The following is a 16,227-nucleotide window of genomic DNA, read 5'->3' as shown; positions in this document are numbered from 1 at the left end:
CCACCTTGTAGAAATGTGCATGGAACTACACTTTGTCCTCTGTTTTTTGGAACGCCACCTTGTAGAAATGTGCATGGAACTACACTTTGTCCTCTTTTTTTTGGAACGCCACCTTGTAGAAATGTGCATGGAACTACACTTTGTCCTCTTTTTATTGGAACGCCACCTTGTAGAAATGTGCATGGAACTACACTTTGTCCTCTTTTTATTGGAACGCCACCTTGTAGAAATGTGCATGGAACTACACTTTGTCCTCTTTTTATTGGAACGCCACCTTGTAGAAATGTGCATGGAACTACACTTTGTCCTCTTTTTATTGGAACGCCACCTTGTAGAAATGTGCATGGAACTACACTTTGTCCTCTTTTTATTGGAACGCCACCTTGTAGAAATGTGCATGGAACGGAGGAAAGCAAACAAAACACCAACATATTTCCTTAAAAAAAAAAATTTAAAAAAAAATCCTTACTAAAATCCAAAAATAAAAAGGACTTAAAAATGTTAAAAAGGCAAAAACAATCTGTACATATATTTACAAGAGAAGAGCCAGAAATAAGTGTAGTCCAGGTTGGACTGGCCATCCTGAGACCAGGTCTACAGAATCACATTCAGTTTGTTGTTGGAGTGGCAGAACAAACATCCTCAATCAAGTCCTGCATCAAAACACTTTTTCTTAGTCTGAGTATTAAAAGTGTCATCCATTGAAGACATCCTCGTGTTTCCATGGCGATCTGCACGCGCTCAGTCTGACGGCAGGAGGTCGTGCAGACGAAAGCGCTCTCTGATGTGCGGCCTGACGTCTTCCCTCTAGTGGACACAAGGACAACTACAAGTAAGCACGCTGATACCAACTCACCACTTCAGAGTACTTGGACATAGGAGCGGTCTAGTGATAGTCCCCCGACTTCAGAGTACTTGGACATAGGAGCGGTCTAGTGATAGTCCCCCGACTTCAGAGTACTTGGACATAGGAGCGGTCTAGTGATAGTCCCCCGACTTCAGAGTACTTGGACATAGGAGCGGTCTAGTGATAGTCCCCCGACTTCAGAGTACTTGGACATAGGAGCGGTCTAGTGATAGTCCCCTGACTTCAGAGTACTTGGACATAGGAGCGGTCTAGTGATAGTCCCCCGACTTCAGAGTACTTGGACATAGGAGCGGTCTAGTGATAGTCCCCCGACTTCAGAGTACTTGGACATAGGAGCGGTCTAGTGATAGTCCCCCGACTTCAGAGTACTTGGACATAGGAGCGGTCTAGTGATAGTCCCCCGACTTGAGAGTACTTGGACATAGGAGCGGTCTAGTGATAGTCCCCCGACTTCAGAGTACTTGGACATAGGAGCGGTCTAGTGATAGTCCCCTGACTTCAGAGTACTTGGACATAGGAGCGGTCTTAGTGATAGTCCCCCGACTTCAGAGTACTTGGACATAGGAGTGGTCTAGTGATAGTCCCCTGACTTGAGAGTACTTGGACATAGGAGCGGTCTTAGTGATAGTCCCCCGACTTCAGAGTACTTGGACATAGGAGCGGTCTTAGTGATAGTCCCCCGACATGGGAACTAAGAGTGAGTGTGAAGGAGAGATAAAACATGACCAAGGTGGTCACACCTCCTACTCACAATCCAGCCTCAGTGGACATTTACCCATGAAACTATGGAGAAGCTGACACTGGAGGTAATACTGTCTTTGTAGCACTACTGAAGTACTACTGTCTTTATAATATTACTGCACTACTGAAGTACTACTGTCTTTGTAGCACTACTGAAGTACTACTGTCTTTATAGTATTACTGCACTACTGAAGTACTACTGTCTTTATAGCACTACTGAAGTACTACTGTCTTTATAGTATTACTGCACTACTGAAGTACTACTGTCTTTGTAGCACTACTGAAGTACTACTGTCTTTACTGTATTACTGCACTACTGAAGTACTACTGTCTTTATAGTATTACTGCACTACTGAAGTACTACTGTCTTTATAGTATTACTGCACTACTGAAGTACTACTGTCTTTATAGTATTACTGCACTACTGAAGTACTACTGTCTTTACAGTATTACTGCACTACTGAAGTACTACTGTCTTTGTAGCACTACTGAAGTACTACTGTCTTTGTAGCACTACTGAAGTACTACTGTCTTTATAGTAATACTGCACTACTGAAGTACTACTGTCTTTATAGTATTACTGCACTACTGAAGTACTATTGTCTTCATAGTAATACTGCACTACTGAAGTACTACTGTCTTTATAGTATTACTGCACTACTGAAGTACTACTGTCTTTACAGTATTACTGCACTACTGAAGTACTACTGTCTTTACAGCATTACTGCACTACTGAAGTACTACTGTCTTTGTAGCACTACTGAAGTACTACTGTCTTCGTAGCACCACTGAAGTACTACTGTCTTTATAGCAATACTGCACTACTGAAGTACTACTGTCTTTACTGTATTACTGCACTACTGAAGTACTATTGTCTTTGTAGCACTACTGAAGTACTACTGTCTTTATAGTAATACTGCACTACTGAAGTACTACTGTCTTTACAGTATTACTGCACTACTGAAGTACTACTGTCTTTATAGTATTACTGCACTATTGAAGTACTACTGTCTTTATAGTATTACTGCACTACTGAAGTACTACTGTCTTTATAGTATTACTGCACTACTGAAGTACTACTGTCTTTACGGTATTACTGCACTACTGAAGTACTACTGTCTTTATGGTATTACTGCACTACTGAAGTACTACTGTCTTTATAGTATTACTGCACTACTGAAGTACTACTGTCTTTATAGTATTACTGCACTACTGAAGTACTACTGTCTTTATAGTATTACTGCACTACTGAAGTACTACTGTCTTTACAGTATTACTGCACTACTGAAGTACTACTGTCTTTATAGTATTACTGCACTACTGAAGTACTACTGTCTTTATAGTATTACTGCACTACTGAAGTACTACTGTCTTTATAGTATTACTGCACTACTGAAGTACTACTGTCTTTACAGTATTACTGCACTACTGAAGTACTACTGTCTTTACAGTACTCCTGCACTACTGAAGTACTACTGTCTTTATAGTATTACTGCACTACTGAAGTACTACTGTCTTTATAGTATTACTGCACTACTGAAGTACTACTGTCTTTATAGTATTACTGCACTACTGAAGTACTACTGTCTTTATAGTATTACTGCACTACTGAAGTACTACTGTCTTTATAGTATTACTGCACTACTGAAGTACTACTGTCTTTATAGTATTACTGCACTACTGAAGTACTACTGTCTTTATAGTATTACTGCACTACTGAAGTACTACTGTCTTTATAGTATTACTGCACTACTGAAGTACTACTGTCTTTATAGTATTACTGCACTACTGAAGTACTACTGTCTTTATAGTATTACTGCACTACTGAAGTACTACTGTCTTTATAGTATTACTGCACTACTGAAGTACTACTGTCTTTATAGTATTACTGCACTACTGAAGTACTACTGTCTTTATAGTATTACTGCACTACTGAAGTACTACTGTCTTTATAGTATTACTGCACTACTGAAGTACTACTGTCTTTATAGTATTACTGCACTACTGAAGTACTACTGTCTTTATAGTATTACTGCACTACTGAAGTACTACTGTCTTTATAGTATTACTGCACTACTGAAGTACTACTGTCTTTATAGTATTACTGCACTACTGAAGTACTACTGTCTTTATAGTATTACTGCACTACTGAAGTACTACTGTCTTTATAGTATTACTGCACTACTGAAGTACTACTGTCTTTACAGTACTCCTGCACTACTCGAGAATCATTTGGCCACATGTAGTGTGAGTGTGACAATCATCGCTACTTTCACTTGAAGGTGGTGAGAGTGCAGCTGGACTCTGGCGGTGATGTCATTGATCAGTTTATCACTGAATCCCTAGAAGAAAACCTCCTCCTGTCAGCCAGGAAAGTCGAAATGGGTCATGGATGGGTCTTCCAGCATTCCAATGACCCAAAACATAGTTCCAAGTTCAAGGAGAAGCACATGAAGGTCAGCGCGGTCTAGCCAGTCTCCACACCTCAATGCTATAGAAGATTTGTGGAGGAAGCTGAAGCTTCAAGTTACCAAGCAACAGCCTCGAAACCTTTAAGATTCAGAGAGGAACTGCAAAGAGTGGTCCAACATTATTGCAAAGGTGCTGATGAACTGCTTAGTAGGCCTGGACTCTACTTTTCCAACCAGGCTTTCTCCACCAACTGGGAAGTAATGCTTTAATAGAGGATAAAATACTTATTTCACTCACTGAATTACAAATAATTGAAATGTTTGTGATTTTCTCAGGCTTTTTGAGGGACCAAATAAATATTTACCCCACTCTGTGTCCTCAGGGTTTCTGCAGGAAATCAAATTTAATGCTTTAATGCTTTTTAAAATACTTGAAATACAGATAGTTATATACTGTAGTCAAAAGCTTACAATTGCCTGTGTAGACAAAACTGTTAGCATTTGAATAATGAATGTTGAATAGCTGAAAAGTTTACATCAACTTTGGCCAAATTAAGCACTAACGTAATAACATTTGATTGATAGATGTGATTGATAATACTCCAAGCAACCCTTTCAAATGCAATAATCATTTTTCATACTGTAGTATTTGACCTTTGTAACTGGAATGTCAATAACATAAGTATCCCAAAAAGGTAAACAAACACTAAAATAGAATCTCTTCTCAAATCATGCTAACTAAAATTTCACTTCATTAATATTGAGCATCTTGGAAGTGCAGTTTTTTTCTTAATTCACAATTTCAAAAGGGTTAAAAACAATAAAAATCAGTTCCCAGTGGCTTGTTGTATTTTTTTCAAAATGTTACCGGTCTCGGAATATCCCTAAATAAAGCTTTAAAGTGCCTTATTTTGGCTCTCTGCGAAGACACTGTTCATTTCACTGTGACGTCACACAGTGCTGCCAATGTAAACAAACAATGGGAATACCACAGCAAGATATAGTGACATTAGCTCAGATTCAAACTCGGATTCCAGCGACTTAAGCGATTCAACAGATTACGCATGTATTGAAACCGATGGTTGGAGTATGAAAGTATTGAAGAAGAAACTGAAGCTATTGACGCTATTCATAGCCATAGCATGGCCGAATAGCTGCGTTAGCATCGCCGGTAAAATGTGCGCACCAAACAATCAGGACTTTCGCATCTTTTGACACGGGAGCAACTTAAATCCGTCGATTGGTAAGTGTTTGTTTCGCATTAAATGTGGGTGGATAGAAACGTAATATAGTTGCAAATGCATCTACGGGTTATCCATACATCTCTGTGCCATGTCTGCTTTAGCACCGCCGGTAAATAGCATGTTAGCATCGATTAGCGTAGCATGTTAGCATCGATTAGCTGGCAGTCAACATCAACAAAACTCACATTTGTAATTTCGTTGACTATCGTTGCAAATGCATCTGCAGGTTATCCATACATCTCTGTGCCATGTCTGCTTTAGCACCGCCGATCAAATGTGGAGACACTCTGGTACATTCAATGGGGGTCTGGCGGCAGACACTTTGGCATCTTCTTGCCAGTGGTGCAACTTGAATCCCTCCCTGTTAGTGTTGTTACACCCTCCGACAACACACCCACCAGGCATGACGTCTCCAAGGTTCCGGAAAATAGTCCAAAAAACAGAGCTGAGACCCGGTGTTTGTAATGTGTTAAAAGTGAAAATGGCGGTGTGTTACCTCGGCGACGTCACATTCTGACGTCATCGCCTTCAGTGCAATAAACAGAAAGGCGTTTAATTCGCCAAAATGCACCCATTTAGAGTTCGGAAATCGGTTAAAAAAATACATGGTCTTTTTCCTGCACCATCAAGGTATATATTGACGCTTACATAGTTCTGCTGATAATGTTCCCCTTTAACCGTGAAAGAACAGTTGAGTTCCTTTTTAGTTGCCAATGCCATCACAGCCTACTTGCTAGTTCATGCTTGCTGATGGGCTTATGTTACTTATTCAATTTGAGGATGAAATAGTCCCTCCCAGCTTTATCATCATCTTATTTGCTCCTAACTTGTGTTACTTAGCGGTGCTTCTCACTGACCTCGGTGAATTCTGTGTGTGGAAGCTAGCGGCTTACAAAGAAGGTGGATGACTGACAAGAGTCTCACTTTGTTGATTTAAGTCTGCTGTCAAATAAACATGCTCAGGTGCTGAAAGAGATGCACAGAGTGAGAACTCTTGTAACAACTTTGAAAGCCAGAAACAAAGAAACCAAGTTATCAAGTTCATTTTAATTTATTGTTCAGGTAATGTTCTTATTGACCATCGGCCCAGGCCTAGCATAGTATGACATTCTTTAATGCTTTTTGACATTGTAGTTAATGCCCTTTAGGCCTTAACTGTTGCAGACATCCATCTAATGATGTTTAATGCTTTTTATTGACCCGCAGGAACTCTGGTCCTTCATGTGTTCTGTGTGAGTAACTGAGGACTTCATTTAGGAAGAAGCTCTGACTAACATCAGTCTAGGAACGGAAGTCCTACATAACACCTGACCCACTTTTACAAAACAACTTAGATTTATATCGCGCTTTTCTAAACACTCAAAGCGCTCACAGAGAAGTAGGACTCCACATTCATTCACACCTGCTGGTGGTAAGCTACATCAGTAGCCCCAGCAAAGATGTCGTTGCTACTTTCTGCCTCTGTTACAATGTTCACTTTTTTGAGAAGTCCTAAACAAGTGATTTACTTTAGAGTAATGGCAGTTTTACATTCATTATACCTATGTGAGAGTTGTTGCTTTAAGATCTTTACTTTCATTGTCCCCCAGCTTCCTATGTATATGCATGTTAACAATACGCCAATTTTACTGTCAATAAAAAAACAAATGCAGACCCCCAACCCGTTACTCTCAGACCATTGGGGGTTTGAGGATCCCTTTACTATAGGAGATTGTAGGAAATGGAATTATAATAACTAATAATTCTTTGGAGCATTTATGGTACATCATGAATATAAACACCTACCAGTTCCACCAGTTTCTCCAGGAAAGGAACAAGCTTGAGAAGCTCGCTGTCATTTCTATCAACAAACCAACTTTCGATTGGGATCCCATTAGATAGCTGTTTGAAACAGAAAAGGTTGGAATTGAGACATACGCACAAATCCAAACAAGCATTTGTGAGTGGCACTTCCTACCTGATAGGCAAAGGCTTGTGGCGAGTTGTCGATTATTATCGTCTTGGAAAGATCTCGTCCCAAAATGTTGAGGTCTTTTATATAATTTCCTTGCACGCACACACAATGCTCCCGAAAGAGACGGTGTCTAAAGAACACACAAGAAGATCAAATGTATGACATATATGAAAAGTGTTTGTTTGGGGTAAGACTAGATGAGGGTGGGCAAAGTATGGCCAGTGGGCTCCATATGTTTTAACAAGCGCTGTTAAGTAAGTGAATGATTTATTCATTCATTGTTTAATACCTCACCATCGTTAATTGCTTTGTTGCTCTATTTTGCAAGTTCACAAACTTCTCTAAACCCTTTTTCAAAAAATTGACTGAGACTTTTGGCATGTATATTTTTTGTGATATTGCATCATTTATAAAAGTATATACTGTATTTTCCGGACCATAGGGTGCACCAGATTATAAAGCACACTGCTGATGAATGGTCTATTTTCTATCTTTTTTCATATATAAAGCACACCAGATTCTAGGGCTCATTAAAGGAGTAATGAATATTTTTTTCTAAATGTAAAAGACTTCCTTGTGGTCTACATAACATGTAATGGTGTTTTTTTGGTCAAAATCTTGCATAGAGGATGTTTTACGGATCATCTTCAAGTCGCTTTCTGACAGTCACTTCAGGATGCGCCGTTTTGTGGGCGCTCTTATTTACATGCTTCCACTTCGACAGCGTCTTCTCCCCATCATCTTTGTTGGAGCGGTGTAGCGTGCAAGGACGGGAGGGGAAGAAGTGTCAAAAGACCATACTTGCCAACCCTCCCGGATTTTCCGGGTGACTCCCGAAATTCAGCGCCTCTCCCGAAAACCTCCTGGGACAAATTTTCTCCCGAAAATCTCCCGAATTTCAGACGGAGCTGGAGGCCACGCCCACTCCAGCTCCACGAGAACCTGACTCAATTTTGTGACCCTCTTAAACAGGACAATACTGCCATCTACTGTACATAGAATAGAATGTCTGTTCTGAAACCCAGAGTAAAGAGACGTAACCTCATCACGTCGCCTGGTTATTGACTCCAACCATATATATTACACCGTCGACGAGCAAAATGAAGAAATACGCTTGCAAGTTCCAGAACGATTGGAAACAAAAATTTCAGTTTATCCAGGAGAGTTTGAAGGGGAAGGGGTATGTTGCCTGTACATTTTATAGAAGAGAATTCTCCATTGAACACGGTGAATGGATGTACTCAGCCATGAACAGTCAGTCAGCAAAGCACAAAGCGCCCGCAACGCAGCATCATTCACAACCCAGTATTATGGCTCATCTTGCAAAATGGAGACCCGATGGTGTAACTTATGCTGAGACAAAGATGGCTATGCTGATAGCTGGAAGCAACATCCCCTTCTCATTTGCGGATGTCTACAACAAGACCGTCAAGGATGTTCCCGGATTCGGAGATCGCTCGCCAATATGCAAATGGAAGAACAAAGGTTACTCAAATAGTGAAAGGTAAGTGTTGTTGTTTTTTACTAACCAGCAAGCACAGTACAGTTAGTAGAACAACTGTGTTTTTATTACTGTTTATTTGATAGGTGGCGTCTGAAATTCAAATATTTATTTTGTTTATATATATAATAAAATATATATAGCTAGAATTCACTTAAAGTCAAGTATGTCATACATATTTATATATATATATATAAATGAGCCAATCACCACGCCCCTACGCCTGCCTGTACCCACCCACTCTGTGCCCTATATAAACCATTGTATGTGAATGCTTCCATTAAAATCTCCTGATGATTGAGGGAACCCCTCATGAAACAGTTCTGTAGAGATGAAGTAGTCTTGTGATTTTTCCCACACATACATATATATGAAATAATATATGAAATACTCAAGTTGGTGAATCATACGCCACCCCTCTTAACCACGCCCCCCGCCACCCAACCAAGCCTCCGCCCCACCCCCGATCACACCCCCCTCACCCCCAAACCTCCCGAAATCGGAGGTCTCAAGGTTGGCAAGTATGCAAAAGATGGAGCTAACCGTTTTAATGACATTCTGACTTTGCTTCACTCAATAACGAAGCAGCATGTCCTCATCCCCCAAAAATGTGTTCTGTAAAAAAACTTCCAACTGGAACTCTCTAATAACTGAAGTTCCTTGGGTGAATAATATAAACTCACTATACCGGTATGTTTTAGCACTTTCATGGCAGATCTAAGTAAGAACTTTACACTACTCTATATTAGAAATGGCAACATCGGAGGATGAATGTCCCATAACAAGAAGATGGAGAAAAGGAAGAAGCTTGTCGACTACAAAGGCGGCGGACGCGTGCAATTTTTCAGGATTTATGCAGATCCCAAATACAGATCAGCAGGTATTAGAAGGTAAGAAAAGTTGCTTTTGCATAATATTACATAACAAAACACCAGATATGTCTTACCTTATAGACACAGCATAATAATACTGGTATGTCGAAGCACAGTACAATCCATCAAGTGGTGTGGCTTCATAGCTTACCAAAGTCGTACGAAAACATTTTGATAGATTTTTGAGCACCGTGTGTAATGTTCTATATTTTCAATGGAACACATTAAATGTTGGCGTTTACTTGAGACATATTGCAGTCTACACAAATCTCTTATGTGTGACTGCCATCTACTGGTCAAACTTATCATTTCACAATGTACCACATAAAATAGCTTCGAGGTTGGTAAGCAAACCCAGAATTTTTCCGTACATTAGGCGCACTGCCGAGTTTAAAAAAAATACATTTTAATTGTGCCTAATAGTCCGGAAAATACGGTAGATTTTTCTTTTTTTTTGAGCTTGTAGTTAGCATTTTTTATGTTTATTTTTGAAAGTTATTAAAGCTGTTTACACAAAGGCCAAGTAATTTAGTTTTGCATTTTCAGGTGTAACAGTACTTTTGTACACATAAAAAAAATATATTTATTTTATATTTATCCAAAATACTTGACTGACCTGACTAATTGCTTCTTTGGATCCAAGATGTTTAGCAACTTGTCAGCATAGACTTTTTTTGACGCCGTGAAGAGGATAATCTGCAATATTAAAAAGGAATAAAATGTGTTTGTTAGCCAGTGCAGTTCCAGATAACCGCGAGTCAACTTGCCTCGTGTAAAATAAGTTTTTACCTCATACATTTGCGACATGCGCTCGAGAAACTCTCGGAAAAAGGGTCTCAATCGCACATACACCTAAGAAAGAAAAAGTAGAAATATAAAGAAGAGCACCAAGGACTTACAAATATCCGCCGTACAGCTACTACCTGGTATATCACGTCCTGGAAGAGCACAGGGAACGTCAAAGCGGCATCTTCCAGCTCGTTCAAACTGCAATGGACCAGAGTTTCATCCTAAAAAGGTACAAATCGCATTGAAATACATTTCTACTCAAACCATATTCCAAGGGATCATTGACTGCTTACCAAATCTAGGACAAGAGAAAACTCTGGCGCGCTGCGGGTTTTCAAAGGTAAAGCTGGTTTGCGCGTCAGCTGCTCTTCTGTCAGAGGCGGCACATGTTTGATGAAAAAGTACCTTAAAGACAGTTTAAGAAACAGCATGAAGAACCACTGTTCACAAGTTAGGACAAAATACACAGTGCTGATACTACAAAATCCAAAACCCGTGAAGTTGGCACGTTGTGTCATTTGTAAATAAAAACAGAATACAATTTTCAACTGAGCGTATTTCCTTGAATTGCCGCCGGGTATATAGTATGTGCCTGTCTTGAATTATTGCCGGGTCAAACTCGCGTCGCAAAATAATTAGCGCGTGCTTAGTATTACCGCCGGGTCAAACTGGTGACGTCACGAGTGACACTTCTCCTGTCATCATTTTCAAAATGGAGGAGGCTGATTTTAATACCGGTAATTTGAAATTGCATAATTGGAAGAAGATTAAGAGCTATTCAGTAGGATATAAGGTCCAAGCTATTGAATACCGGTATGCTAAAAAGAACAGTAAGCAGCTATGTTTTATTAATATAACGTAGCTGCATGTATCAAATATGAGTCTTTAAATGACTCCCGCCTCCTGGTGGTAGAGGGCGCTAGTGATCCTTCTTGTGACTACTCGGTTGCAGAAGAAGTGACAACGAGTGACGTGATATGTGCTGGGAACGGATTTGACGCGGGGGTTGCACGACGGACCTTTTAGGATGTAACACCTATGCTGGCTATGTAAACAACCGGGCTGGAATAAAGCACGTTCCAGTCCTAAATACCCAGTGTATTATTTATACAATATCACTTCATGGTGGCAGCGGTGGGATAAAGAGATCACCCACAGAGCAGAACGGGAGGGGGAGTTGTCCTGAGGAAAATTCTGTCGTCGCCCGCACTACACGTGAGGAGCCGAGCTAACTGATAGCAGCGGTCTGATAGCAGTTTTCTAAACTGGACTTTCAATCGAAGCAGGAGGTAATAAAGGAAGATCTCCATCGGGACAGAGAGACTTTTAAAACTGAAGAAAGATAAGGAAGACTTCTATGAACAAGTTATCGATGCTTTTGATCAGAAGGAGCTGGCATGGACTTCATTTATAAGTAAAAGTAAGACCATAACAAAGTTTTCTTTATTAAATGTGCTTTTCATGATGGTATCCTTACATCACACTCAAATTTTTACTGCATGAGGTTTTAAATTAATTAGCGCATGCTTACCTTTACAGCATGCCTTTGGTTAGCGCCGGACTGAGAAGAGCTTTTAAATTAATTAGCGCCCTGGCGGCAATTCAAGGAAATACGGTATATTCAATTGAATAGACTGCGGTTTTCTGAAGTGTTCCTGAGCCAATGTGGTGATATTCTTTACACATTGATGTCGCTTTTTGATGCAGTACCGCCTGAGGGCTCGAAGGTCCGTAATATCACCGCTCACGTGCAGTGATTTCTCCAGATTCTCTGAACCTTTTGATGATATTACAGACCGTAGATGGTGAAATCCCTAAAGTCCTTCCAATAGCTGGTTGAAAAATGTTGTTCTAAAACTGTTGGACAGTTTGCTCATGCATTTGTTCACAAAGTGGTGACCCTCGCCCCATCCTTGTTTGTGAATGACTGAACATTTCATGGAAGCTGCTTTTATAGCCAATCATAGCACCCACCTTTTCCCAATTAGCCTGTTCACCTGTGGATGTTCCAAGTAGGTGTTTGATGAGCATTCCTCAACTTTATCAGTCTTTTGTGCCACTTGTGCCAGCTTTTTTGAAACATGTTGCAGACATCAAATCCCAAATGTGCTAATATTTGCAAAAACTAAAAAAGTTTCCCAGTTCAAACGTTAAATATCTTGTCTTTGCAGTCTATTCAATTGAATTTAGGTTGAAAAGGATTTGCAAATTGTATTCTGTTTTTATTTACCAGTTACACAAAATGACAAATTCATTGGTTTGGTTTTGTAAAACGTTGGAAGGTTTGGAATATATTTTACAGGGCTTTGAAGGCTACAATTGAATTGAAATTGGCGGCGCGCATGGACGCGACGTTTCAGGCTCTCCCCTTAGGTGCATTGTTTTTATTGTTTTTATATAGTTTATTACTAGCCCAGTCAGCAAATTGCTGGGCGAAGGTTATGTACAGCCGAAACGATTTGTTGGAGATTGGATTGCGGTCTGAGCAGACTATTTCGGTGGATTTTACAAGCCGACACAACATCCCAGAGGAGTTAGCACGTAGCCCTGGAGCTCCATGGCTACTGTGCCCGGCGAGGGGGAGGCGGAGGCGAAGACGCCGTGGCCGAAGGGGCGGTGTGTTAGCCAGACTAAAAATGAACCCAAACAGACCACCGATACCAAGTCTATTCCTGGCTAATGCGAGGTCGCTCGCTCCTCATGGTGAAGAGGACAAGATGGACGAGGTGAGGCTCCGTGTAGCACAAAACACTGTGATGGACAGCTGCGCCCTATTGTTTACGGAAACCTGGTTAACGTCCTCAATACCCGACGCTAGCATGGAGCTAACCGGTCACACAGCACACAGACAGGACAGAAACGCAGTGTCTTCCGGCAAGCGGCGTGGGGGTGGACTGCTAACCTACCTAAACAACAAGTGGACTTCTGATTCAAAGGTAGTTAACAGCCACTGTTCCCAAGATCTGGAATATTTTACAGTTAAATGCCGACCCTTCCATCTAGCCAGGGAGCACTCTGCTGTCCTGATCACAAACGTGTATATAGCTCCCAATGCTAACGCTAGCACGGCGCTAGCTCTGTTGCACGATACAATCAGTGCACAACAGAACAAATATCCCGACGGCATCCACATCATAGCGGGGGACTTTAATCATGTCGACCTGAAAAAAGTGCTCCCCATACTTCACCAGCATGTGAAGTGTGCTACGAGGGGAGCTAACACACTGGACAAAGTCTATTCCAACATAAAAAAAGGATATAGAGCCAAACAACTTTCCCAATTAGGCAAGTCTGACCACATATCCCTGCTCCTTTTGCCAGCTTATACACCAATAAGAAAAAGTGCTCCTATCACAACCAAAACGGTCAAAACATGGCCGGAGGGAGCCATGGAACAGCTGCAGGACTGCTTTGATACAACAGACTGGTCAGTTTTTGAAAACCCAGACTTGGAGCAGTACACAGAAGCAGTCCTGGGGTACATCAAACACTGCATAGACACTGTCACAGTGGACAAGCGCATCCGAGTCTACCCCAACAGGAAGCCCTGGATGACAAAAACAGTCCAGGGCTTACTCAAAGAGAGAGACAGTGCCTTCAAAGCGCAGGACCTGGCACTCTACAGTGCTGCCAGAGCCAATCTGAAGAGAGGCATCAGAGAGGCAAAAGCTGAACATAGGAGGAAAATGGAAGCCCACCTGCAGAGCAACAACACCAAGGAGGTATGGAAAGGAATAAAAGACATGACCAACTTCAGACCCAGTAACCCTTCGGCTGACGGCGACGCCTCTCGAGCAGGGGAGTTAAACAGCTTCTTCGCCCGATTTGAGGGAAAACACCTGCAGCCGTCACAACAGTTCCACCCAACACCCACAGCAGCTGCACCCTTATACTGGAGGAGCATGAGGTGAGACGCACGCTGAAGGCAGTGAACCCGAGGAAGGCTACGGGCCCAGATGGAGTCCCGGGACAGGTACTAAGAGACTGTGCAGACCAGCTGGCCGGAGTATTTACGAAGATCTTCACCCAGTCCCTCTCCCAGGCCGTCATCCCATCATGCCTGAAGACCTCCACAATAATCCCGGTGCCGAAGAAGAACTCTGTCAGATGTCTGAATGACTACCGTCCAGTTGCACTTACACCTATAGCTATGAAGTGCTTCGAGAAGCTGGTACGGACCCATATCACCTCAGTCCTCCCTCCCGAGCTCGACCCACACCAGTTTGCCTACAGAGCCAACAGGTCCACAGAGGACGCCATCGCCACAGCCCTGCACTCCTCCCTGGGTCACCTGGAGACGGGGGGAAGCTACGTGCGGCTGCTTTTTGTGGATTATAGCTCGGCATTTAACACCATTATTCCTGATAGACTGGTGTCCAAACTGTCAGACCTGGGTCTCTCGAACTCCATCTGCATGTGGATTAAGGACTTCTTATCCAACCGCTCCCAGAGGGTGCAGTTGGGTCGCCACATGTCAACAAGCCTGCACCTCAGTACCGGCTCTCCACAAGGCTGCGTGCTGAGCCCCCTTCTCTACTCCATCTACACATACGACTGCACACCTGCCCACTCCAGCAACTCCATCATCAAATTTGCGGATGACACCACCATAGTGGGGCTCATCTCGGAGGGAGACGAGGCTGCATATCGGGATGAGGTGGAGAAGCTGTCGGATTGGTGCAAAGTCAACAACCTGGCCCTGAACACCTCCAAGACCAAGGAGCTGGTCATAGACTTCAGGAGGAAAAAAACGGACATCCTGCCCCTGATCATCAGTGGTGACTGTGTGGAGAGGGTCTCCGACTTCCGCTCCCTGGGAGTCCACCTGGCCAACGACCTATCCTGGAGCACCAACACCACGGCTACCATCAAGAAGGCACACCAGAGACTGCACTTCCTGAGAATACTCAGGAACAACCACCTCTCACAGGAACTGCTGGTGTCCTTCTACCGGTGCTCCATTGAGAGCATCCTGACCTACTGCATCTGCGTGTGGTTCAGCAGCTGCACGGCCGCAGAGAGAACGGCGCTCCAGAGAGTCATAAAGACCGCCCAGAAGTTAATCGGATGCCCCCTCCCCCCCTGGCTGACCTGTACAGCTCCCGCTGTCTCAGGAAAGCACAGAGCATCCTGAAAGACCCATTCCACCCCGGGCACAGCCACCTGGAACTGCTACCCTCAGGCAGACGCTACAGGGTGCTAAAAGCGAGCACCAATAGACTAAAAAATAGCTTTTACCCAAGAGCCATAGTAGCACTAAACAGGCACTGAGTGTCCATATGTCCATCATGTCCTCATGTGTAATGTTTAAATGTTTTTCTATTTTTTTGGACTACAATGTGAAATAATGTTTTATGTATGTATACATAGATACATCTGTCATCTCTATCTTTTTTTTTTTAATTTATTTTTTATTTATTTATTTTTTTAAATTTATACTACCATATTGTATATGCACCTTAGGAGGAGCTGCTCCAATTTTGTTGTTCTTTGAACCTGTTCATTGCAATAATGACAATAAAACTCTATTCTATTCTATTCTATTCTATTCAATGGTGACTCCCATTAGCTGCATCTTCCAAGTGTTTAATCATATTCAAAATAAATGTAAAAAAAAATTAAAAAGTAGATTCTTGACTCTCAAGGATTTTGAACGATAGGCAAAATAAAAATAAAAAGTGCAGTTAGCCATTAAGACCTCACATTGGCTTTGTAAGGTCACATTAGGACTTCAGTAGAAACCCTGGAACCGATAAGGAACTGGATCGTTACACAGAATAGAAAAGTGGAAACGACACCGAAAAAAACGTATCTATTCCCTTGCTAAACATCTTTTTAAAGTACGTC

At 41.9% G+C, this 16,227-nt stretch overlaps 1 protein-coding gene across 2 annotated transcripts in view; it reads right to left on the bottom strand.

Annotated features, from left to right (window-relative positions):
• Positions 1-350: 350 nt before the first annotated feature.
• The window catches only part of LOC133563505 (CTD small phosphatase-like protein 2-A), a 42,937-nt gene continuing 27,060 nt past the window's right edge, over positions 351-16,227 (bottom strand). Inside the window, exons 7-13 of one of the 2 annotated variants that reach the window (XM_061917666.1) lie at positions 10,674-10,785; positions 10,515-10,601; positions 10,381-10,443; positions 10,208-10,287; positions 7,222-7,348; positions 7,050-7,145; positions 351-807 (exon numbers count right to left, since the gene is read on the bottom strand). In XM_061917666.1, the coding sequence (XP_061773650.1) occupies positions 742-807; positions 7,050-7,145; positions 7,222-7,348; positions 10,208-10,287; positions 10,381-10,443; positions 10,515-10,601; positions 10,674-10,785 (631 nt within the window). In that variant the 3' untranslated portion in view covers positions 351-741. Of the gene's footprint in view, positions 808-6,296; positions 6,493-7,049; positions 7,146-7,221; positions 7,349-10,207; positions 10,288-10,380; positions 10,444-10,514; positions 10,602-10,673; positions 10,786-16,227 lie in introns of those variants that run through there. The other variant, XM_061917667.1, reaches the window with a different exon arrangement.

The sequence above is a fragment of the Nerophis ophidion genome, linkage group LG12, assembly GCF_033978795.1.
Source record: "Nerophis ophidion isolate RoL-2023_Sa linkage group LG12, RoL_Noph_v1.0, whole genome shotgun sequence".
NCBI lineage: Eukaryota > Metazoa > Chordata > Actinopteri > Syngnathiformes > Syngnathidae > Nerophis > Nerophis ophidion.
This window is presented reverse-complemented; position numbering and strand designations above follow the sequence as displayed.